The sequence below is a fragment of the Pteropus medius genome, unplaced genomic scaffold (genome assembly GCF_902729225.1).
Source record: "Pteropus medius unplaced genomic scaffold, Ma_sr-lr_union100, whole genome shotgun sequence".
NCBI lineage: Eukaryota > Metazoa > Chordata > Mammalia > Chiroptera > Pteropodidae > Pteropus > Pteropus medius.
The window spans coordinates 937,302-964,511 of record NW_024349142.1 but is presented as its reverse complement, the minus strand read 5'-3'; the positions used below and the strand labels follow the sequence as shown (position 1 = coordinate 964,511).

Below are 27,210 nucleotides of genomic sequence, written 5' to 3'. Positions count from 1 at the left end.
AAATCTGGTTTTAGTAAAAAACATGGCATTTATTGTTTATGGACATATTGTGGCTTCTGTTTCACATTGGGAGAGGGGAAGTGATTATTATTGACTTATAAGTGTTTTAATCATGTGAATAGCAAACAGGGTAACATAAAAAGACAATTCTTTTCCTCAGAGGGTTGGTAAGTTCATAGAAATCTTTTCTCTTTTGACAAAATTAATTAAGAATTCCGAAGACTGGATTAGATTGGCCTCAAATGCCTCGTGTCCTGACTTTCAGACATTCCAGAGTTACCAAAATATAGAAATATCTTAGCTTCACCCACACACCCACAAATCAAAGAAGCAAATCCTAAATCTAAACGTGACTCTGAGTAATTGCTTATATGTCATACTATTCTGCTTAGGAAGTCTCATTCCTGCCATGTAATTATTAGAGCAGATGTCACTCAGGATTTGAGTTCGTGTTACTCCCCTGAAAATTCACAAAAGCCCTCCAAAATGAGGTCTGATTCCCACCTTCCAGAGGAGCAAGTGCCCCAGTTTCAGGGAGGTTTGGTTACTTGCCCCTGAGGACGTATGATAAAAGTTATGGGAGCAGGAGTTGAGCTTGGAGCTATCATTCTGATTTGGGAGCCCTTGCGATCACAGAAGTATACACCCCCCCCACCTTAAAATCAAATTACTTATGTAGTATATTTTTCCCCAGCTTTATTGAGGTAAGATTGACAAATAAAAATTATATATTAAAAAAACAAAATATATATTTGCATATGTTTACACATATTTGTTTATATTTGCATACATAATATATTTACATACATAAAATTTGTATGTATACAATGTGACATTTTGATATATGTATATATTGTAATGTGATCACCACCATCATCCATCACCTCACATAGTTACCATTTTTTGTGTGTTTGGTGAGAAAATTTTATATCTACTCTCAGCAAATTTCAAGTTTACAACATGGTAATGTTAACCATCATCACCATGATGTGTGGCTATATCCATCTTATAATTAAACTTTATACTCTTTGACCAATATCTCCTCCTTTCCCCCACAGCTCCTGGCAGCCACCAATCTTCTTTATCTATGAGTTTGATTTTCTTAGATTCCACCTCGGTGGACTCTGAACCTTCAGACTTGGCACCAGGAACACACAAATCCAGCTGCTGTCTGCCACAATACCATCATTAGCAAAGCATTGAAACAAAACACTGTCTGGGTGGGAAGAAAAAATGGAAGACCACAAGGGGGGGAAACTATTTGTTTCTCCAGGCAGTTGGTCAGTCCAGGACCATTGTCTATGAGGTGCTACCTCTAAACTATGAGCATGGCATGTTACTGAAGTATACTCACAAAAATTTTGAATTTGTTCCAGGAACCAGGGACACAGGCAGGAAAAGAGCCCACAGCTTACAGTCTAATGACAAGATAGACAGATATAGTGTCAAGAGATGTTTAGTCTATGAAGAATTCTTACATATGGATTGGGCTTCTCTTGGTATGTTTCACAAAAAGCCTAGAGAAATGCTGCTCCATCTATTAAGTTGATTGAGGTTGGTTGGATGAACATGATAATTAAAATGTGATTCCCTTTTGTCATTCTTCCCACAGGTCCCATTTGTTCCCTACTACCCAAAAATCTACTCATCCATCCACACCTGAGCCTCCAGCCTTGCATTAAGATGGAAGAAGCCAACTTACCCTCCTTTTCTAGCTATGGACTGTGGTGGTGTTTCAAGCAGCTGGACGAAGAAGAGTTTCAGGCATTCAAGGACTTACTAAAGGAAAATGCCTCAGAACTAGCCATGTGCTCTTTTCCATGGGTTGAAGTGGATAAGGCCAGTGTGGAACACTTGGCCTACCTCTTGCATGAGCATTGTAGAATTCCCCTTGTCTGGAAGATATCCACGACCATCTTCGAACAGATGAACCTGCCTATGCTCTCTCAGAAGGCAAGGGATGAAATGGAAAGTGAGTAAGACATGGGGCAGATCCAAGGGTAGGAGAGAAGCTGGGGGACCTCAAGTTACTATGGAAATGGGAGGGAGGACACCATTGTTTTCTCGTTGGGTCCGCCCCTATAGCATGAGTCTAAACCCTGAAAATTGACTCATGGACCATTCCTCCCCAGCTGGAAATTAGCGCAGTATCTAGCCTGTGGAACAAAGAAGGAGAAGAAGTAGGCACAAGACCCTCTACCTGGACAGAATTTGGTTGACGTTCATTAACAGGATTTAGAGCTATAACTACTAAGCTTGAGTCTGGAGCTGCCACTGGCTACATGTGTGACTTTGGGCAAGACCCCTTCTGCTCTGACTCTTGTATTCTACATCTTGCAACAGTACCTGTGAAGCTCACATGTGCTGTTGTGAAGGTTCGGTAATGTATAGAAAATGGTTAACAAAGCTGAGTCCATTTTTTGAAAATGCAGTGGTAGCTGTACAGTGGATGTCTCCCTGACTTTTGCCCCAGGCTGAGGGACTAAGGTTCAAGGAACTCTTGTAGGGACTGACTCTACACAGGATGTTGATGCCATATTATAGTGATGTACTTAGATCAAAGGGTGGATTATCTTTGGGTGTTTGGGAGAAAAATAGTAGGGAAAAAGTAAGTTTTCCTTAACTGAAGGAATTCTTTTCTTCAACCATGAACAGTAAACTTAGAAAAGAGTCCCACATGTGAGCAGTCAAACTGGCCCTAAAGACCACAGATGGTCCATGCCTGCATGCGACTTAGCATATGTGGCTACAGAGGACTTTAAGAGAAGCTGTCCCTTCTGGGCTTCAAAGAAGCCCTGTGTGGAATACATGTTGGTATTCATAGGAAACGAGGATTGTAAAAATTAAGATAATAGCTAATGTTTATTGAGTTGGTTCTACTCCAGGTTAGGCCTTGTGTTGACATGTGCTGCCCTGCCATTGCATCTCAAACCCACCCAACGAATAAGTTCCCCATGGCAGAAGCTAAAATAGAGGTTCTACCAAGTCGCACAACTTTACAAGTTCATGAGCTAACATGCAACAAATATGAGGCTCATTATTTAACATTCATCTAGCATATCTATAAATCATCATGTGTCACATGCCAGAGTTATTTATAGCTTTCAGTGCAGTAAGGAAGAGGGATAAATGGGCATTTTTTTAATGGATGGTGTAGAAAAATATGAGAGGTCTCCACTTCAGATTAGAGGGAAGTGAAGACTAGAGTCAATTTCTAGAAGAAGTAAGGTTCAGGCTGAGAGAAAAATGAAGAAAAGGAGTTATCCAAGCTAACTTAACATGGTCGAGAAGCATATTCTGAACAAGAGATGCAGCATTATGAAGCCTTTAACCACGGAAGAGCCCAGATAGACCACAGAGAATTGGAAGGACTGTGGCAGGAGGTGACAATAGAGAGATGAACACAGCATCTTGAAAACAATTTTAATAGCAAAGCATAAGCAATTGCAGTTTTAAAGGAGTGGAGGGAAATAATCAAATTTGCAGTTCAGCATTGCTCCAGAATGGGCCAGACAGAGTCATGAATAGATGTGGAGAGACCAGTTGGGAGGCTGTGCTAGTACCCCATGGGAGAGATGGAGGTGGCTTGGACTGGAGTGACCATGGCAGTTAGAGAAAGAAGTAGAAATAAAAATGGAAGCTGTTTCACAAGCACACACACAGCAGTTTTTGAGGGTTTCGTGCAAAAAGAATATGGTATCAAGGATAATATACAAGTTTCTGCCATTAGAAACTGGGTGGATAGGTCTCCATGGCCTCATCCCAGGAAATGCTGAAAGAGGTGTTTTGTAGCACATAGATCAGAGAAGACCAATGGGAGACCTCATGAGTTGAAGACACCTCTATTTGGGTAACCCACAGACATCTAATGAGTAGTTAACTCATTTGAAGTTCAAAGACTCTTGAATATAAATTCTTAATAACCATAACATGCTGCCTCATTATGTGACTTACTCAAGGCCATGCAGCAAAAAAAGGACTGAAATGTACATTTCCAAGTTCAAGATCAGAGCACTCTTTACTGTACATCTCTGTTATGTCTCTCTGATGGCAGCCCTTAGATCTGACTCCATCATTTCCATTACAGGCTAGTCATGGGACAAACCATGATATCCTGGGGCTTGTCTTAGTTCCCCTCAGTAATTTGGGCAAGGGGTGCTCTTGTCCCTGGTTTGAATAATTGCTATGACTTTATCAAGGCTGTTCTCTCATCTACTCTGTGTTGTAGAATGTTTTATGGTCAAAATACCAGAAGATTCTACACCAATGAAGATTGACCATGGAACAAGCATGGAAGAAGTGCCAGGTCAGTGTGAGGGTGGTGGAGAAATGGACTGAAACCATGACTGCTGATTATCTAATGTTCTTTCACGTCTAACATCCTATCATTAGCTGACTGGATAGGTTATGAAGGTCTGTAATCATTGTCTCTCTTAGTCTAAGTCCAAGAGAGTTCTGTGGTCTTAAGTCTTTATGACAATCCATTGGGTTCCCATCTTCAGTTTGGGCAACTTTATGATCCTACCAAGACAAGCCCCTCCTAATCTGCTTTGAAGACTTTTGTAGAGAGAACCAGATAGCACAAAACCAGATGTGACACAATTTCCCAAACATGAGCATTGACAACATGCCAGGCACTGCTCTGTGTGCTTGTGATGCATCCATAGATGTTCATGAAGCTTACACTTCAGTAGGGAAGAAGGAAGATGAGCCAACAAATAAGATCTAACCAGTGAAGCCAGAACCCAGAAGGAGAGAGGCAGGCTTCTGTAGATGGCAGGCAATCATCACTATTACCCACACTACCACTTGTATCTGGTGAATCTTCCAGACATTAGTACTGATCATGAAACCAACCTCATTTTAGTGCAGCATTGTTCAGGCTCTGGATAGGAAACAAAGTTAATGTTCAAGTCAGAGGAATTGATATGAGTCAGAGTTCCAGAATTCCAGAGGTTATAAATTGTTCCAAGTTTAATGGACATCTAAGCTTACCAGGGTAAGTCCTCTTGGCTATACATTTTCCCAGTGATAAAATTGTGTCTTACTAGATTACTAAGTGACAGTTTAGTGGTGGTATGACATAGAGACAATGACAGACTAATCTTGGCAGTAGGACCAAATCAAAATTGACAGAAGCTGGAGTTTTATTGTCAGCCACTTCTGGAAATCCCTCTAAATTATTATTGTATCTGAGAACCACCACTCACCAAGACCATATGGGTTCAGCACTGTACCAAGTGCTTTATCTCATAATTCTCCAAATTCTCGGACTACCTATGTGGCAGTAACTGTCATTCCAGTTGTCCAATAATGTAACTGATACCCACAGGCTAAATGGCCAAAACTCTCCTTGTATAGACATATCCAATCTCACTTTAAGCACCACTTTAGTTGTGTGCTGTTTTGGTATGTCGCATTTCATTTCCACTCATCTCAAAGATAATTGTCTAATTTGCTTCATGATTTCTTCTTTGACCCTTTGATGATTTATGGTCGCCTTGTTTAATTTCCACATATTTCTGAATTTCCAAATTTCCTTTTGCTATTGACTTCTAATTTTACTCTGTCATGCTAAGAGAGCATATGCTGTTTGATTTCCACCCTTTTAAATTGGGAACATGTTTTATGGGCTGACAGGTGAACTTTAGAAGAACATGTTTCTGCTATTATCCAGTAGAGTGTTTTTCTATATATCTGCCTCCACCGTTTTCTATCTCTGTCAATGGCTGAGACTGTTCCTTACATATGGCAAGGTTATTCCCCACATCATCTAAGACAAATATGTACATAGTGGCACTAGGAAACTATTTCCTAATAAGTACACATGATGGCTATTCTCAATAAGTGTGAGCTATTACATCATAGAGGCTATGTGATGTTTTACCAAATCCCCTCATGCATTCTTCAGAGCAACATTACAACACAGGAACTATGGTTTTATAGATGAACAAACAGAAGGATGTGTGGGTCCAGTATGTTAACTAACACCTCACAATTGGTAAGTGACAGAATCTACATTTGAATCATGTGTCTGACTCCAGACCCTTAGTTCTGAACCACTAGCTTTGACCCTTCATTTTAATGACCTGCCAGGCAGTCTCCAAGGATAAAGAGCAGAAATGAGACCAGAAACCATACCTTCTGGTTTTGAACCTAGTGCTCATTTTATGTACACTCTATCCCTCCAGCTGAGCCCTTGGTTGCCATGTGCCAAACAGGTCAGAAAATGAACCTGGCATTGCAGAGCTTATCTTAGCTATTCTATGGGTCTGTGCCATCTCTGATTTGGATGATTTACCTAAATGTGTGGGAGTTTATCCTTATTTCCTCTTTTTTTGCAGAAATGTCACAAGCTATGGAACAAGATGGCACCACAGCAGCAGAGACAAAAGATCAAGGTAAATAAATGATTTATTCCTATATTTTATTACCACATTTAAATTATGACATTGGGGGAGGGGCTGTGTATGGAGTGTAGATGGCTGGGGAGTCCACTGTCCCTTTCTTCATCCTCGTTTGTCTCTGTTACGTCAGTCCCTTCCTTAAAAGTTCCTGACATCATCACCACAGACAGAGTCACAGTATGTTCACTGTGATTATCGGCAGCCCGTTTTTATGAAGATAAATTCCAAATTCCCAAGTTCATGGGGGAGACCGTGGGCATTAAGGACAAGCTTGTTTGACAGGAGCTAAATAGAGATAAGAGGTCAAGTGCTTGGTTCAAAATGACTTAGCTAGTGGTGTTTTGTTGTTGTTGTTGTTGTTGTTGTTATAATTTTTTGCCTTCATACTGTTGACAGTCCAGGGTTATATGTTAATTAAAACAGACAATATAAAATGAAGACAAGATCACAGGTGTGAAATGACAGTTGACCAGTCAAGGAAGTGACGGCAGGCTTCTCTGAGGAAATGTCACTTGAGGCTTTTTTTAATTATGATATAATTCATATACCAAAGAGCTCACCCTTTTAAAGTGGACAATTCAATGGTTTTGAGTACATTCATAAGGTTGTGTAACTACCACCAGTATCTGATTCCAGGAGGTTTCCCCAAGAAGAAACTCTGGACCCACAAGCATTCACTCCCATTTCCTTCCCCAAGTCCTAATCTATTTTATGTCCCTATGAATTTGCCTACTCTGGACATTTCATATAAATGGACTCATACAGTAGATGGCCTTTCGTGATTGGCTTCCTTTATTTAGTATAATGTTTTCCAAGTTCATACATGTTGTAGCACATATAGGCTTAATTTATTTTTAGCACTGAATAATATTCTGTCCTATGGACAGACCACATTTTCTTTATCCATTCATCAAACAATGCGCATTTGGGTGCTTTCCATTTTTCTGGCTATTATGAATAATGCTGCTATTAATGTTCATATACAAGGAAGTGGTCATGGAAAGAAGTGATTGGACTTATGAGATATTTAATAGAATTTAGGGTTTGGAGTTTCAGAGTAAAAAGCTGCATGAATGGCTCCCACCTTCTACTGAGACAACTGGTGGATGGTGATGCCAAGAATCAATGATTTAAATCTCGAATTATGGAATTGCTTCAAGCTAGGCATTTTTTCCTACCTGTACAACATAGCATGATGGCACAGCATGAGTTACTTAGTCATTTGTTGGACAAATATTTGAAAACTTGATGGCTGTCAGTACTGTCCATTTTTTAGTACTGATGTTGATGACACTTCTAGAGTACTTCCTAGGGCCAGGCACTCACTGTTTTCACATTTTATAACTGGCATTCTAAACCAGTCTCATAAAGAATATCCCCATTTTACAGATGAACAAACTACCGTAGATGGTTGATGTGAGGCTAAAATTAGATTTATGTACAAAACAATGAGCCAAATACCTGTTCCAAGATAAGTTCACAACTACCTTTTTTCTAATTATCAGTTACAGAAAACTTAGGAGGAGGAAGTTTTGGGCTGGAGGTCAAAGATGAAATGAGTTTTTGATGCATTGAATGTGAGGTCTCCATGACAATTGAAGGTAGTGAGTTAGACACCAGAACCTAGAATTTTGGAAACAAATCAGCACCAGAGAGAGAGGTTTGGAGCTCTTAAGCATAGACATGATACAAAATAAAGAAAGGTAAGATTTAGAACTTTTGTGTAGAGATCTTATATAGAGCCAGTAATTATCTTGTATACACATACAAGACTCCTACTATCTTTTTAAAAGATCATTGTGATGCCAGAAAATGTAAGGACCCAGAATTAGGTTTTTATTTTTCATGTTACTGAGTACCTATTGGATGTCCAAGACTGTCACAGAGGCTGGAGGTATGGAGATAAAATAATAAGGTTATCATGAACCTTGTATTGTGAGCCAGGGGCTAGACAATAATTAAAGCATTGTAGTTTATGACAAACATTGGGATAAAAATAAAACAGGTTAATGTGAAAGAATTATGGTTTGGAAAGACATATGCACCTCTATGTTCACAGCAGCGTTATTTACAATAGCCAAGGTATGGAAGCAACCTAAGTGTCCATCAAAAGACAATAAAGAAGTGGTACATATGTACAATGGAATATTACTCAGCCATAAAAAGAAGGAAGTCTTGCCATTAGTGACAACATGGATGGACCTAGAGGGCATTATGCTGAGTGAAATAAGTCAGACAGAGAAAGACAAACACCATGTGATCTCATTTATTTGTGAAATCTAAAGAACAAAATAAGTGAACAAAACAGAAACAGACTCATGATACAGAAAACAAACTGATGGTTGCCAGATGGGAGGGGGTTGGGGGCTGGGTAAAAAGGGATGGGATGAAGTACAAATACTTTAAAATAGTTACAAAATAGTCATGGAGATATGAAGTACAGCAGAGGGCTGTGCATGCCTTTCTGTGTCTGTCACATGGACATGCATCTCCATAGCAGCCTGGACCTACCAGGACAGAATTGGAGATGCAAGCCCACCCTGCAGGTGTAGAACTTGGGGCCATGCATACATGTACTCCTCTCCCTCACGCTCCTCCACCTTTCAGAGGCCTCACATGGTATAGGTTATTCATTGAGAAAACACTTGTGTCCACAGGGTGCCAAGTACTGGGATAAATACCAAGGATACCGCAATAAATTTAAAAGTCTAATGTAGCATCTACTGGGGAGAGATACACCATAAGCAAATAAAAATGCAATGTGTCAGGTATGAAGTTCTGAAAAGAGGTATTGGGTTACGGGACAAAAGGAGTCATTTTGTAGAAAGTCCACAAACTTTTGAGGATGGGGCCTTTAAATGGAGGAAGGAGGGGTAGGGTTTGTTGCCAGCATGTTGCTGGGAAGAGACAAAACTCTCATGTCTGTAGACTGTCTGAAATCCAGACTTCTCCAGACTTTGCTTCCTGTTTTTCTTCTCCTCGCTCCTGTCCAACTTAGGCCAAGAAGGTGACAAGTGGCACTACAAAGGTCATGTGATGACAAGATTCGCCTTGAAGTCAGACACATGCCGTGATTTTGAAAGCTTTGCCTCTGACTGTCAGCAAATGCAAGTGTTGTCAGGTGCTTTTAACCCAGACCAGTGGGGCTTCCGGCCCCATACTGTGGTTTTACATGGAGAGTCAGGGCTTGGGAAGTCGGCGCTGGCCAGGAGGGTCCTCCTGCACTGGGCTCGTGGGGAGCTGTACTCCGACATGTTCTCCTACGCCTTCTTTCTCCATGCCAGAGAGATACAGTCAAGGAGGGAGAGCACTTTCATGGAGTTAATTTCTGGAGAGTGGCCAGAATCCCAGGTTCCCATGATGGAGATCACAGCCCAACCAGAAAGGCTCTTGTTTGTGGTTGATGGCTTTGATGACCTGGATGTTGCCTTCAAGGATGATGATATGAATCTCTGTGATGACTGGGCTGAGAAGCAGCCCGTGGCAGTCCTGATGCACAGTCTGCTGAAGAAGGTGCTGCTCCCCAGGTCCTCTTTGATAATCACAGTTAGAGACGTGGGCGTGGAGAAGCTCCAGGCTATGGTCACGTCTCCCCGCTACCTCTTAGCTGAAGGCATGTCGGTAGAAGGGAGGGCTCAGCTGTTTCTCAAGCACACAAAGAGTGAGCACCAACAACTACAAGTCTTGCACTCAGTGGCACACAACCATCCACTCTTTGACAAATGCCAGGGCTCTGTCATCTTGTCACTTATCTGCCAGGCCCTCCAGATCCAAGAGGCATCAGGAAAGAGTCTGCCATGCACCTGCCAAGTCCTCACAGGCTTGTACGTCACCTTTGTGGTCCATCAGCTCACCCCTCAGGATGCATTCGGCCGTTGTCTCAGCCCGGAAGAAAGAGTTGTCTTGAAGGGCTTGTGCCAGATGGCCACAGAGGGGGTGTGGGGCACAAAGTTTGTGTTCTACAACGACGACCTGGGTGTTCATGGCCTGACAGACTCGAAGCTCTCCACTCTGTTTCACATGAACATCCTTCACCAAGATGGCCACAATGACAGCTGCTACACGTTCCTCCATGTCAGCCTCCAAGAGTTTTGTGCTGCCTTGTACTACATTCTAGAAGGGTTGGAGAGCGACTGGGACCCCCACCCTCTGCTCACGGAGAATATTAGGACTTTAATGGAGCTCAAACAGATTGGCATCAATGTCCACTTACTGCAGATGAAGCGTTTCTTGTTTGGCCTGATGAACAAAGAGGTGACAAGGGCACTGGGTGACCTGCTTGGGTGTCCTGTGCCCCTGGTGGTGAAGCGGGTACTTCTGCACTGGGTCTGTCTGCTGGGCCAGCGGGCCAACACCGCTGCCCCACAAGACTTCCTGGACTCCTTCTACTGTCTTTTCGAGACTCAAGATGAAGAGTTTGTCCGCTTGGCATTGAATGGCTTCCAAGAAGTATGGCTTTCAGTTAACCGGCGAATGGACTTGCTCGTGTCTTCCTATTGTCTCCAGCACTGCCACTGTTTGCGGAGAATTAGGATGGATGTCCAAGAGATCTTCTCAGAAGATGAGCCGACTGAGGCATGGCCTGTGATTCCACAAGGGTGAGTCCCCCATTTTGCAGTTCTTTGCCTTTCGTCTTAGGTGTTGGTGTTTTCATACAATGAAATAATCACTTCAGTTAAGATAATTAGCATATCTGCCACCTCATATGGCTACCACTTTCTTGTGTGTGTGCATGTGTATGTACATGTGTGTGACATTTTCTTTTATCCATTCATGGAAATTTAGGTTGTTTCCGTATCTTGGCTATTGCAAATAACAGAGTGCAAATATCTCTCAGATCCTGATTTAAATTCCTTTGTATAAGTGGGATCACTGAGTTGTATGGTAGTGAATTGTTTGAGGAAACTCCATACTGTTTTCCATACTGGCCACACCATTTTGCATTTGAGGGGGAACAAGAATTTAAGCAGAAATCTGTTTTGAGAGCCAGCAACTACAAGTCATCCTAGCATATCCCCTGGGGTACCAAATATCAGTACGAAGGGTGGATATGAAAGTGCTTGCTCGTGCAAAGCACAAAGTGATGTCACTAAGCTGGCCTCTAAGCCTCTAAAGTCATCCCTGTCTCTTCCCAATAGATTCTGGTCCCTCAACTCTGACATTCTTGCACTGATGCTTGTGTTAATATCCACTTTGTGGAAACAAATGTTAGTTGTCTTCTCCAATATAGGATGCAGTTCAAGGTCCTGGTTGACAACTGGTGGGAAAATCTTTGCTTCATGCTCGGCACCCACCCAAGCCTACAAGAGCTGGATCTAAGTGGCAGCATTTTGAATGAATGGGCCATGAAGACCTTGTGCATCAAACTGAGACAGCCAACCTGTAAAATACAGAACCTGATGTAAGCCTGCCCTGCTCTGGTACATGCCCTTTCATGGCCATGTCACAGCTCTCCTCTCCTACCTGCTGAGAGAAGACCAATCTGTATAATGTATTCAGAGGGGATGAGTACTGTGGGAGGTACAGGGACCAAGTTCCCAAAAGCATAGGATGGGTGGGGCTCATTCAGGCAAGTGGTAGAGCCTGAGGCGATGACAAGATCAAAGTGCATGATTTACAGGAGGCTTTAAATCAGTGCTGAGTGCTTTTAGGCTAATTCATAGGTAACAAATACTTGAACATGTAATAAGTTCCTGGATCTGTTGTAGACTCCAGGGACTCACCAGGCCCCTGGAGTAGCAAACAAAGTACTAATTCTGCTTCAGACAAAGGTTCTATTCTTTGCTCTTCTCTTCAAGACCAAGCAAAGCACAGGTGACAACCAAGGCTAGAGCAAGTCATGTTCTTGGTTCAAAAGTCTTCCCCTTCTTGCCTTTCCTCTCTGTTCTCTCAGTACTTTCCTTAAAATGGGCTGTGCCTAGGAGCTTGGTAATCTCAGAATAATAAATAATGCCTCTTTCACCTAAAGTCCTATACCAAACTCCTCTGTCAGCAGTTAGATTCATATTTTCCACTTGGTCTCTGTTTTAAATTCTTGTTATACCCTATAATTTGCTTTAATCCTCATGTTATCACTGTATTTGTAACACAACAGGAATACATGACAATGGCAAAGAGATTTAGGAATTACAGATGGTATTAAGTCCTTTGATACCACTTCAACTTCCTACTTCCCTAACTACTTTCATATCTCATGCATTTTATATGCAATTATATGTATATATTGGTGTAAGAATAATTTTAATCCAAATGGTATCACATGATATGTATTGTTTTGACATTTGACTTTTTTCTTCAACTTGAACTGGACTTTATATCTGTGTGTAGTTCTATTCTCAATGGACTATATGTATTTCATTCTTTGGTGGAGGTAGGATTAATTTTTAATTCATTTCATTTATATTTGACATTCAATATTATATTAGTTTCAGGTGAACAGCATAGTGGTTAGACATTGATATAACTTGTGAAGCGATCACCCTAATTAGTCCAGTCCCCACATGACACCATGTATAGTTACTAAAATATTATTGACTATATTCCCTGCGCTGTAATTACATCCCATGATTATTTTGTAACTGCCAATTTGTACTTCTGAATCCCCTCCCCTTTTTCACCCACCCTTACAACCCCTTCCCATCTGGCAACCATCAGATATTCTCTGTATCTGTGAGTCTGTTTCTGTTTTGTTTGTTCATTTATTGTATTTCATTCTTAAGCCTAGTTCTCTTGTTTGACTCTTTGTTGAATGCATCCCCCCACCAGATGAAACTCTGAGAGCATAGAATATTAGCATTGTTTAATACTCCATTCCCAGTGCCTGGCACATCATAGGTGCTTAAGTATTTGATGCTTTAAAATTAAATAAATGCAAATAATGAGAAAGAGGGAGTTGGAATGGGAAAAGTGTGAAAAGAAAAAATTACGCTATGACTATCGCCAGTGCCTAATGCATATTTTCTTGTTTGTCTTCTGTAGATTTAAAAGTGTACAGATTACCTTTGGTCTCCATTATCTCTGGAACACTATTGTCACCAACTGTAATGTTAAATACCTGAGCTTAGAAGGCACTCACCTGAAAGATGAAGATATAGGGATAGCATATGAAGCACTAAGACACCCTAGATGTTTGTTGCAGTCTTTGAGGTAAGTCCTGGGTATGGTTTTCATTTTTCATTTCTTTGATTTCAGGTTTCTTCTTGTTATTTTTAATCTCTATTTTGAAATAATAATGCACAGTAAGTTTCAAAAATGTTAGAGAGTTGGGAGGATGACAGTCTGAAGATGGATGGTGATGATGGTCACACAAGAGTGTATATGTACTTATTGCCACTAAACTGTCATTTTATCACATGAAATGTGGATATGTGTAGATTCCTGAGACCACACAGCAAACAAGATACAGAAGTGCCATCACCCTTGTGTTAGCCTTTAGAGCCACACTCCTCCTTACCCCACCAACCCTCATCCCTGACAACAATTCATGTTTTCATCTCTAATTTTTGTCATTTGGCATCACAGAGAGGTGTGATTTTGTCATACTCTTTAGGTGGAATCATACAGTATGTCACCACCTGAGATTGGCTTTTTTTTTTCAGTCAGCAGATGCCCTTGAGATCTATCAAGGCCATTTTGTGTGTTCCTTTTTGTTGCTGAATGTTATTGGGTGATGTAATCATTCTTCTATCCAAGGACATTTTGGTCATTTCCACTTTGGGGCTGTTACCACAGTTTTGTAAGTCCTGTGCATGTGTTTTGTCGATTCAATTGGCTTGGTCTGAAGGCACTACTTTGGGATGCCCAGGGTAACCTGAGACACAGAAGCATGGGCCCTGTCTTGGGCTTTGCTCACAGACATACAGTAAGTGCGAGAGACTGATTTGCTTTGTGCCCTGTGTGTGTTCTCTAACTCTTAAGCTTCACTTTAAAGAATGTAGCCAAGGAAGTCAGCTGAATCATGAAAGTCCTTGAAGGATGGAGGTGCAGAGGTGTTTACCCAATGCCAAGTGATTTTACAATCGTCTCTGAGAACAAAGAGGAAGCAGCTGCTGGTTCTCTCTGGGTGCTTTGCCAGTAGGGTAACGAGCCTGGGTGTAGTGAGACGCTACTAGCATAATGGCAGATTGATATGTCACACCTTGGAGATGTGCTTTGTGGTAGAATTGGGTAGGAGGGTCATGGGGTAGACAACATTCAATTCTCGTAAGTATTGCCAGTTTTCTCAGGAATTTGCACCTTTTAGCAATTGCTCAAGTGCTTCCTGTGTAGGTGCTGAAGCCACAGCAGGGAGCCAGCCAAGTTAGTTAGACACCTTCCCTCATGGCAGTTATGACCTAGGGAAGAGATGGACAATAAATAATTGCAAGTGATTACTCGGCGGTGAGAAAGAAGGGCATCCTGCCATTTGCAACAACATAGGTGGCCCTTGATGGCATCATGCCGAGTGAGATAAGCCAGACAGAGAGAGACAAATACTGTATGATTTCACTTATACATGGACTCTGAAAAGGCCAAATTTGTAAAAACAGTCAAATGAGGGTTACTGGGACAATAGGAGAGATAGTTAAGGTCACAATCTTGCAACTCGTACACAAATAGGTCCTGGAGATCTAACATACAATGTAGTGATTATAGGCTTCAATATTGTATCATAAACTTCAAACTTGCTGAAAGACTACATCTTTTTTTTGTACTCAACTATGTTTTAATTTACATAAATTGCACAGAAATATTTGCATACAGCTGAATCTATACAAATATGTATTAACGGGATTTCTCTTTGCGAAGGCTTCTATATTCTGTAAGCAAAAAGAATGTAAAAGTTTTGTATTAAGATTAACCCACTCTACTAACTAAAAATAATTTAAAAGCAGTAAGGTTCCCATTGGAAAGCAACTAAAGAGAGGTTGAGAAGGACTTCTTGGAGGAAGGGGTTTCCTGGCCTCTCTTTGCAAAGGAAATCACTGCCTGTTTTCCTAAGAGACTGAATCTTAATGATTCCCACCACACACACACACACAAAAACCCCTTATGTGACAGTGATAGAGGAGCTAACTATTGCTGCAATTGCAATCATATCACAATATCTAAATATATCAAATCCACATGTTTATCCTTAAACTTACACAATGTTGTATGTTAGATATATTTCAATTAAAAATAAAGAAGTGCACATATAAATGTAGGAAATGTTTGCTGGTGATCATTGCTGTGAATGAAATAATGCTGGACAGAGCGGAGGTCTGTCCACTCTGTAAGGTAGTGAGACTGGCTTACTTGGAAGAGGTAACATTCAGGGGACTTGAATGAAAAATAGAGCCACATAAAGACCTGGGGTTGAGGATGAGGAAGGATGATGCAAACAAAGGAATGGTGATGCTTAGAGCCCAAGGCCAGAGCAAGCAGTGTCCAGGAACCAGCAGAAAGGCCAGAATGGCTGACATATGGTGAGTGAGGAGACTGGGTTGCCTCTGGAGGACAGATAGGCATGAGTTTTACATTGTGTCTGCAGGTTGGATCACTGTGGACTAACTCACACCTGTTGTCTGGCAATTTCCAAAATCCTGGTTACATCCACCTGCCTGAAATCTCTCAGCCTCATGGGAAACAAGGTGACAAACCAGGGCATCACACTTCTCTGTGATGCCTTGAAAGTCTCACAGTGCACCCTGAAGAAGCTGATGTGAGTTGCACTTTCTTTCACCAGAGTTATCTTGTCTTAACTGAGGTCGTCCAAGTAATCAGGGAGGGGCAGGGGACTTCAGTAAGAGTTTGATTCTAAAGTCATGGCAAGAGTTGAAAACCAAATAGCACAAATTACCCTTTTTAGAAGGTAATAGTCGAAGCAACAGTAGAAGACAACATATCTTCTCTCCATCAGTCTGTAAAAGGGTAAAAAACAAACAAACAAACAAACAAAAACACCTTTTTATCTACCCTCTTAGGTTTTGTGTCTGGGACCTGCAAATTAAACTGACAATAGACAATTTAACAGGAGAAAGGGCATACAAATTATATTGATGTTAATTTTTTTAAGGGCAGGAGGGCTTCAGAAAGGAAGTGAAAAACCCAAACACGCAATTAGACCTGGGATCTTTTATTCCATTTTAACAAAGGGTAATAAATTATGGAGAAGTGAGGAGATAAAGGAAAGGGAGTTTTGGCTTTATGGCTGAGAAACCATGAGAAGGTGACTAGGAAGTGTATGGGGGAATGAATGGTAGAAAACCGTTATATCAAGACTCATCTCCATCTCTAGTGATAAAGGAGATTGTCTTTTTCCTGATACAGAAACAGGGGGGACGAATGTTTGCTTTTAGGCAGATAGAGGGATGACAGAGAGCTCTTTCTGTGTCTGCTTTGTCTCAATTGCCATCAGTTCAAAATAATGCAAAGTGGCATATTTTGGGATAGCATATCCTGACCCCTTTCAAGTTCAACCCAACCAGCATTCCTTCCTTTATTGAAAAAAACCACCATCCATATTATGGAATGTTTGCTAAATGCAATACCCTGCTTTAAGCACTTTAGATGTGTCATTTCACTTAACTTTGTCACGACCCCATAAGAGGGTTACTATTGAACTCTTATTTTCAAGTACAACCACTTCTTAAGCTTTGAGAAACAGGTAGACTGTCTTGCTTATATCTAGGGGTCCTGATGTGTTAAATGTATGTACTTTAAATAGGAAGGTCAGTCATTTCGGCAAAATCTCATTCCATAGTACATGTGGGGAACATAAATAGCCAGACAGTAGAATCACACTACTCATGCGTTCCCATTGTGGTCACCACCACCTAACCACCCACAATGTTTAGAGTATCATTGTTGACACTGAGTTTGCAAGTTCAATGCAGACACGGTGTGACAATGCAGTATATCTCTAAGGGCATGTCAGCTATTGGGGTGATGTTTCTTTCCCTTCCTTGCAAAGGAAAGGTGCAACTTTTAGACCTCATCATTTCCTTTTTGGGGCTTCTCCTTGCAGACTTGGGAACTGTGACCTCTCAGCTGCCAGCTGCCAGGATCTGGCCATGGCTCTCATTGGGAACCAGAGCTTGACACACTTGTACCTGTCAACCAACAGCCTGGGGAGTGAAGGCGTGAATCTGTTGTGTCGAGCCTTAAAACTTTTCAGCTGTGCTCTACAGAGGCTGATGTGAGTCCAACTCAATCCCCTGTGAGGACTTTGTAGCTTTGTGACAAATAGCATGTGCCTCTCTTGAAGAGCAAGGAGCGTGGAAATGGACAGGATGAAGGGACCTGCTGTGTGCTATATCCTGTCCCTACTTATCACCTTATAGATTTCACAATTCCTTGAAAAATTCTATCTCTTCATTTGCATTTTCTTACAGTGGAAAGTTGCCATTCATCTAAATAGTCGATTCTCATTTGTAGCACAGTTATGTTCTATAAAGTCACCGAGAACACTGAATTATTGACACTGATCCAGGGTCCCTGTTGCAGGGGGAAGAATAGAGGGTTAGGGGTCCTGTATCCTCTGGTAACAATATTTTTATCAAGGGGTCAATAGCTAACCTTATTTTGCGTGGTTCACATGTATTTTCTCCATATGGCACATTACAGATTTGTTGAGATTAACACACTGAACAGGACTTCAGCTCTACTTTTGAAGCAATGAAATCAACAACCAAAAAAAGCACAGAAGTGAAAAAAATGTGGTACTAACTGGACCACAGAAAGAACTGTTGTTTACAAAAGTATAAGAGCTGAAGTGAGTTCGACCTTAGCTAGTAATGTGTGCAATGGGTGACTCAAATTTTTTCCTGTGTGCCCATGAAGGACCATGAGCATTACAAGTATTGATTTAGGTGGTCACCAGTAAATTTTGGTGATCAGGCAAACTCACAAATACAGAATCCATGAATAATGGGGATCCACTGTATTTATGAAGTCCCTAACATTCTTAGCTGCTCATAATAACAGATAAAAGATGGGCGGGGTCCCTATTTTTATATAGCTTAAATTCCAGTAGGGGAGAGTTGGATAATAAGTAAATGAGGTTTTTAGATGGGGTTTTGGTGACGCACAGCTAGCAGCCACAAAAGCTGTGTGACACAACTCCAGGGAGATCAGGCACACAGCTGTTGGATGCTATGTCTCTGCCATTGTCCCACCAGGTATCCACATCACCATTTTAACAGCTGCCTCCTCATATTGTCAGACTGCTCTCCCATTTTACATCTTTGGTTTGATGGTGAGAATGAAAGTTTTTTGTCACTCCTCTCCCCCTACTGTCAACTTGCTCCATTGGGATCACTTTGCTTTATCATTTCATCTCTTTGACCAATTAGTCCACCAATAACTTCATGTGAGTGAAAAATAGACATGAGTTAATGGCAGGCCTACAGCTAGAAATTCTGCTAAAGAATAGAACTTTAATAAGTCTATCTTGTGACACATTCCAAGGTTCTCTGGTGACTAAGTGATGGGGTGATACTGAGTGCAAGAAAAGATAATAGAATGATGACACCCCTCCCCAAAGATGTCCACATCCTCACCCCTGAAAGCTGTGATTATGTGACTTTACATGGCAAAAGAGACTTTAGATGTGATTAAAGATCTTGAGATGGGGAGATGATCCTAGATCACATGATCACATGGGTGGCCCAATGTCATCACAAGTGTCATTGTAAGGGAAAAAAGGAGGCAGGAGGGTCAGAGGAGGAGATGAGATGATAGAGGTCAGTGATGCAATTGCTGGCTGGTGACCAGAAACTAAGGAATGTGGGCAGCCAATAAAAGCTGGAAAAGACAAGGAAATAGTTCTCTCTTTGAGTCTGCAGAAGGAGATGGTCCTGCTAACAGCAAGTCTCTGGCCTCCAGAGCCGTACTAAAACACACGTGTTCTTGGGTACCACATTGGTGGGGATTTGTTACAGCAGCAACAGGGAACTAGTACATTGAGTATGAGGACAAATTAACAGGAGACAGACAGAGGATCTTGATCAGCATGCAGCACGGGCATTAGGCATTGCACCTAACACTTCGAGGTCATTCTGACACGTATGCCTGACAGTCTTCTTAAATACAAACATGGTCCTCTCCCAGAGGAGGGGCAAGCTGAGGCCAAGAGAAGTGGCTCATCCAGGGTCACATTGAGTCATGAGTGTGATCTTCCTCTTTCCCTTACATGTGTCCCACAGACTAAATGAATGCAATGTAGATGTCGCTGGCTGTGGCTTTCTTGCTCTTGCACTTACCGGCAACCAACATCTGACACATCTGAGCCTCAGCATGAACCCCTTGGGAGATAATGGGATGAACCTTCTGTGTGAGGTCATGGCAGAACCATCTTGTCACCTCCAGGACTTGGAGTAAGTTTCCCATGGTTGTTGGGGGTCATCTCTACCACAGTGGGGGCTGAGGTTCCCTGAAGGTCAGGAGATATGAGTAAGAGTACTGGAACCAAAAATTAGTTCTGGGGTCAACTGAACCTCATTTGGTCCAGTGGACACTCTGGGTAAGTTGGTATGTTGACATTACAAGTGTGACAAGGACAGAAATCATTCTGAACAGGAGCCCCATGGCAGGGTGTATGGAGGACTAGATCATCCTTGATCTCCAAAACCTGTTTACATCTCAAAACACATCCTCTTGCCCAAAGTTAATCTTCAGCTCCTCGTTCTGTGCTTGGAATGGAGACAGGAGGGACTGCTTATCTCTTAATCCTTTTTCTCTGGGTTCAATTTCTTCACCCCTTATTGGAATGTTTCTATTTAACAGAAATATTCTATCACTAAACAAACTGTAGAAAAATTGATATCTCAGTGAACAGAACTAAATCTCTAATCTCACAACCAAGCAATAATCACTGTTAATATTTTCGTAGATGTCTCCTGGAGGCATAAGTAGCATTTAATGTGTCACAAAGTAATCCTAGCATTCTTACCACGTAGTGGGCACAGGGCTCTAAATATTGTGCACACCTAGTCTCAAGTGGTCCTCAGCCACCACACACTGGAGGTGGGGACTAGAACTCCCAAGGAACCAAAATTTTGCCTTTGATCTCGCATTTTGTCCTTGAAGACACAGTCATCCTCCCTTATCCATGGGGGATACATCCCAAGACCCTCCAGTGGATGTTTGGAAACACAGATAGTACTGCACCCTATATAAACTGTATTTGCCTGTATGTACATCCCTATGATAAAGTTTAATTTATAAATTAAATACAGTGAGATGAATGACAATAATAATGGAATAATTATAACAATATTCTGTAAGAAAAGTTATGGGAATGTGGTCTCTCTCTCCTCTTCCCCCTCCCTCAAAATATCTTATTGTCCTGTACTCACCTTTTAAATGAGGCACCTTATGACTTCTCTTTGGCATTTCTACCAAATTGCCAGTCTCACTACCCTTCTGCTTTCTGGCCATTATTAAGTAAAATAAGGGTGACTTGAACATAAGCACTGATACCACAACAGTCCATCTGATGACCCAGACAGCTACTGAGTGACTAACCGGTAGGTAGCGATTACAGTTTGGAGGCAAAGGGATGATCCACGTCCTGGGTGTGAAAGTTCATCACGCTACTCAGAATTTTAAAATCATGAGTTATTTCCGGAATTTTCCATTTAACATTTTCAAACTGTGGTTGACTGCAAATGACTGAACCCACAGGTAAGGGGGGACCCCTGTATGCAGATTATAATAGTAAATGAAGTGTGGTACAGTATTTCATTTCATGGAATACTTTTTAAATCCCCTAAAGCTGGACACTTAGCTTGTGTACAGTGCTTCAGGTCATGTGTACCTTATCAATCTTTCTGTACTTAATAGAATTTTCTTTTGATCAATTACAAGGATAGAATTTAATGAATCAAAAAGTAGGACCATTATGTGATTTTTCCCTTCCCAAAAATAAACAAAAGAAAGGGATTGATAGAGCTTATAATCCACAAAACTCTGACTGTCCCCCAAGTATGAATTCATCTATTTTCATGAAATTGGCATTTCAAACCCTCCTTCTGCATGGCATGGAAACTTAAGCTTAGTCATTGGGGATGCCATTTTGGGGGATTGTGTTTAAGTGCCAGGTTACCCGGCCCTCACCACCACCATTTATCCATGCTGGCACCAAAGACTTGGTCCTTCTCACCCAACTTTCAGGTACAAGCCCTCGCAGCTGGGTCCTTCCTCATTCTTGTCATGAATGGATCATGAAGACAGACTCTCTCATCCCCAATGGGGCCATTATGTCCTCAGCACACTAATCTGAAGATACGAGACTCTGAAGCTGTTTCCATCATCTCTACTCAAATGAAGTACCCAGTTGTTACTGCAGGGGCCATTTCCACTCACCCTCCCCCACTCGTCCTGGGAACAGAAGCACACGATGAATCTCCTTTTGGATTCCAAGCCGTACCCAGCATTTCAGTGACTTCTGTCATCCTTTCTCTCCCTCTCAGGGACCTCACCAACTTCCACTCACCCTTCTTTTTTTTTTCTCTCTCTCCCCCTCCACCACGGAGAATCTTTATCCTACCTCCAGGCGGGAAGCAAGTTCTTATGCGCTCATTTATTTTTCTAAAGTTACCTCCAGCCCCATCAAACACTTTCCCCACTCTCCACTGCCATCTGTCTCCTGAGCCAATGGACTCTGCACAGTCTCAGCCATTCATAGGGATGGACAGAAAGGTGACCAGTTAGGAAGGAATAAAGTAAATCCCCACTAATGTTTCTGAATGTTATCCCACTGCAGCATTCTCCTCAAGAGATGTGGATAATCTCTCGCTGTGTCTGCAGGTTGGTGCAATGTCACCTCACTGCCGCCTGCTGCAAGAATGTGTCCTACATGATCACAAGAAGCAAACACCTCAGGAGCTTGGATCTTGCTGCCAACGCCCTGGGTGACAGTGGGATGGCAGAGCTGTGTGAGGGATTGAAGCAAAGGAAGAGTTCTCTGAGGAGGCTTGGGTAAGCTCCCAGGATCATCCCTTAGGGCTGGGCTCAGAGGAAGGGGCATCCAAGCATGACGTTGCTTAAACAGAGACAAAGTTCCAACTTTCCTGATTCCATTCAATTAGGCAGAATACAACATTGGCAGAGTAACAACCTGAGACATAAATTCCAACCAGGCTCCAATATATGGAATGAGTAAAATGGCAGGTGCTTGAGACTGTTGTTTGGAGGTAGTAAGCACTCAGTAAAAGTTTATAGGACAACTCGTGAGTGCTAGGCATGGTGCCAAGTGGTGGGGTACCAAGGTGAATAAATATGGGCATTGCAGAATATATAGTCTAGTGAGAAAGATGGACCGAAAAGCAAGTGATGACATTGGTGGTTCTCAAATGTTAGTGTCAGCATCAGAATCACCCAGGAGACTTGTTAAAACAGGGCACTGGTGCCTTCGGTGGAATATCATTCAGCCATAAAAAAAAATGAAGCCCTGACACATTACAGCATGGGTAAACCTTGAAGGCTGGCTGTGTGAAAGAAGACAAATATAAAAGGTCACGTCTTATGATGCTATTTGCAGGAAATGTCCAGAATGGGCAAATCCATAGAGAAAGGAAGTAGTGTAATGGTTTTCCAGGGACTGGGGGGACTGCTGAATGGGTACAGATTTCTTTTTGGGGGGATGAAAATCTGTTGGAACTAGACAGAGGTGGTAGTTACACGACATTGTGAATTATCATAAAATGTGACCCATTTATTGAGCACCAGCCATCCATACTCTTTACTCTAGCATAAGAATTCCCAAATACACAAAATCTGCAATGATTAGGATATCTAAAACCTATATACCACCAGTTAGCATAAATGATCTATCTGGTACACTACTTCATAGCAAGTCATAGATTTTGACAATCCTCCCCTAAATACCTCAGTGTGCATCTCTAAAGAGAAGAATATTACTACAGAACCATTATTACATGGAACAAGGCTCTTTGGTTTTCCACTGCTCTCAGGATAAAATCCTAAATCCTTAGTTATGACCTAAAATGTCCAGCCTCATCTGACACCACTGCCACTACTCACTCTGGCCATCTAGTTGACAGTCTGTGTCTCAGATATGCCCACTCCTTCCTTCCACAAGGACAGCAGACATGCAGTTTCCTAGGCATGCATCACTATTTTTGGCCCCCATTCACTGAATTTCTCATCTTTTGAGTTTTAGGTGAAAAGTCCCTTTCTCAGCAAGTCTTTCTCCTTGCTTTGTTCTCTAATCAGAGGCTCTCTCAACCTTTCTTTTTCATTCTTTCCACAACTTATGAATTGTCCAGCAGCTCTCAATGTGACAACTGGCATCACCACCTGAGAACTCATTAGAAATGCAAATTTCCAGGTCTTCCTCAAAACTACTGAACCAGGAACTCTAGGGGTAGAGCCTGTTTTTTTGAACATTGAAGTGGAAGTCAAACAAGTTGAAGAAGGATCAGTCAAGATCATTGATCGTTGGCGTTATCTCTTGGGGGTCCTGGCCCTGCAGGTTGGAGGCATGTGACCTGACGTCTGATTGTTGTGAGGGCCTCTCCTTGGCTCTCTCCTGCAACCAGTGCTTGATCAGCTTAAACCTGATGCGAAACAATTTCAGTCCAGAAGGAATGATGAAGCTGTGTCCGGCCTTTGCTCATCCCAGGTCTAATCTACAGATTGTTGGGTAAGTCCTTGGCAATCATCAACTGAGACATAAGCCTTTTTCCATTGCAGACATGCTAGTTGGCAGAAAAGCAGTTTATCACAGAAGGTGAGATCGTGGCTAAGCAACCAGATCCTTATTCAACCAATAATGCCTGCTATGTTCCAGGCACCGTGCTGGGTGCTGGGGACACAAGGATATGGGAGTCAGAGGCAAGGTGTCCATATATCGTGGGGTTTACTTTGTGGTGGGTTTGGGAGAGTAGAAAGACAACATACAAATAAAATGTTTAGCCTCAAAAAACTAAAAATAGAATTCCTATCTGGGCCAACAACTTCACTTCTGGGTACACACCCAAAAGAACTGAAAGCAGGATCTCAAAGAGATATTTGCACCTCCACGTTCACAGCAGCACTATTCATAACAGCCAAGAGGTGGAAGCAACCCAGGTGTTTGTTGACAGGTGAATGGATAAGTGAAATGTGTATCTACATACAATGGAATATTATTCAACCTTAGAAAGGAAGGAAATTGTGAAAGCTTGAGAACATTGTACTGAGTAAAATAAACCAGACACAAAAAGACAAATACTATATGATTCTTCTTATGTGAGGTCCCTAGAGTGGTTAAATTCATAGGGGTGGAGAAGAGAATGGTGGCTGCCAGGGGCCAGGAGGAGGGGGAATGGGGAGCTGTTGTTTATTGGGGACAGAGTTTCAGGCTGAAAAGATGAAAAAGTTCTGGAGATGGTAGTAGTGATGGTGGCACAACAGTGTGAATGTGCTTTACACTACTGAATTGCAACTGACAAATAGTTAAGATGGACAGCCTACTGAGGTTGGTTGTGATGATGTATTTATTTCAGTAGCTACCTTCCCAGTTGAGTAACTGCATTTTCCTGTATGGTCCAGCTCACAGATTCACACAGGGTCGAGTTTTGGCAGATGGGCGTGACCAGAAAGACCACAGAATGGTGGTAGCATGGGGTCTGAGGAAGAGATGGAAGGAGAAGGAGGGATTGGAAAGCATGGCTCAATGGATTTGGGGATCTTGATGTGTGAAAGGGAAATATTACAGCGATCAGTTTATCAAATGAGCTAAAAAGTTGGGTTGAAAGAAGAGAGCATGTTTGTTTCAATGACTCACGATGCAGTATAGCCTTAGGCAAAAATCAGCTTGTGACTAAGGGACTTCATAGTTGAAGTAGCATGGATGAGTCAAACCTGACTTTTCCTAGTTGGCCTTCTGAGAGCCTGTGTCCTCATGTGTCTATTTGAATACCAGTTTCTCTCTCTTCTCCTAGAATATAAGATGTGTGAGGGTGGGGGTTTCACCTTGTTCATCACAGTCCCTCCAAACACTATAACAGGACCTGCTCAAAGTCAGTTCTTGGGAAGAAATCATAGATGGATGACTAATCACGTCTGCCTCATAGGTTTGCTGTGAGGGCACTTGCCCACAAAAGCTCAGTGTGGCACCTGACACACCCAAGAGTCCCTTTACATAGAGGGACTTTTATGTGGAATACACACAACCTGCCCTCAACAGTACAGGAAGGGGTTTCAGATCCTCGATGGGTTTTCCAGGAGTGTTGAGGAAGGAACAAGAGTAAGCAAATTTCCAGCATCACAACTTCCCTTTTTTCCTCCACAGGCTGTGGAAATGGCAGTATCCTGTTCAAATAAGAAAGCTACTGGAGCACGTGCAGCTAATCAAGCCGCATATTGTAATTGATGATGGTTGGTATTCTTTGGACGAAGATGACCGGTATTGGTGGAAAAACTGAAGATGAGCAACCCTCCCACCCACATCCATGACAGAAAAACTGTAAATGCTGTCTTACTGGGGAGAGCTGTGCCCGGGGTTCTTCCTTAGATGGAAAATGATCTCTCATTCTCACAATGCCCTCGCTGGTAGTGATCCTTAAGTGTCTAGTCTAATTTGGTTACTGCATTTGCCTCTGATGTAGGCTTGTGACCTTCAAGTCACGAAATCTCAGTCTCTATGAAATGTCTGTCCCACCTCAGAGCACACAGAGGGAAGCAAATAAACACTGAGCATTTGGAAAAGGTGTCAAGTGCCCTTCTTTGTCAGTGGGGATGTGATGTGATTCAAGAGCAGAGGTAACAGGACTTAGGTCCTTAAAAGTTACCCCCAAATTTTGATAACACAACTCTGCTGGTGTTAAAAGTCACCTTTTTAAAAGCATATATCTGGACATCGAAGAATGATGTGACTAGTATTCAATATCTGATATATAAACAAATTTATTGGTTAGTGTAATAAAGGATAACTGGTCTATCACTGTCTCCCTGAACAGAGCAAACTGCTGTTCTTATGTACATAGAAATTTGGGGGAAACATGGAATTTAGGGATTAGTGTATCTTCAGAATGAGTTGACATGTAGTTACTTAGGTGAGACACTGGCACTCACAGGTGTGTTCATCAAAGTGGATCCTTCCTTACTGGCTGAATTTCAGAAGCTAGAGTTGAGTCATTCATTGGCTTGGAAAAGCATGCTGAGGCAAGCTGTCTTGGATCCAGTGAAAGGGTTTAAACCCATTTGGGCAGCTGCTTGTTACCATGGGTACAGAACAATCAGTCTCTTCCCAGGAGTGTGGGAAATTCTTGCGTTTTTACCAATATGTACTTTTTATGATTTCTTATATTCTCTAACCCATGATAATAATGATGATGATGGAAGGTAATACACAGGGAATACAGAGCCCTTGTGTGCCAGGCTTTGTTCTCCGCACTTACCTATAAATTATCTCATACAACCTTCATATTCAAGCATCATTTTTCAAACCTGGAAATATTTTAGGCTTGTTCTCCATCGGATCAAATTAGATGGTGATTGCTCTGCCTTGCCCCTGTATGTGGCCAATGAAAGATTTATGCCAGGTGTAGGAGAAACGTCAGCCCCATTGTCTACTGGGGCTTATGTTATTCACATTATCTTCAATCTGCAGTTTCTTTGCAGAAATACTTTTTAAACATGTTCCAGGAGAGTTAGTTCACATATCAGGCTGGCACATTAGATCCATGGGTTGTGAGTTGTGCAATGTGAATGACACACTGAATGGTATCACTGGCTCTCCGGGGACTCCAGCTTGCAGATGGCAGGTGGTGGAACTCTTCAGCCTCCATCATCGCTCATAATAAATGGCTCACACTAAGTCACATGTTTATAT

The 27,210-nt window shown here is 41.9% G+C and overlaps 1 protein-coding gene across 1 annotated transcript; it reads left to right on the top strand.

Annotated features, from left to right (window-relative positions):
- Positions 1 to 1,602: 1,602 nt before the first annotated feature.
- On the top strand, positions 1,603 to 25,944 carry NLRP5 (NLR family pyrin domain containing 5; the record flags this gene model as incomplete). The annotated part of the gene is made up of 12 exons (XM_039880658.1): positions 1,603 to 1,972; positions 6,345 to 6,401; positions 8,293 to 8,301; positions 9,415 to 11,005; positions 11,638 to 11,808; positions 13,386 to 13,553; positions 15,919 to 16,089; positions 17,395 to 17,565; positions 19,574 to 19,744; positions 22,179 to 22,349; positions 23,866 to 24,036; positions 25,669 to 25,944. Coding segments are annotated over 12 exons (3,354 nt in total), but the record flags the coding sequence as incomplete, so codon positions are not given.
- Positions 25,945 to 27,210: the final 1,266 nt, after the last annotated feature.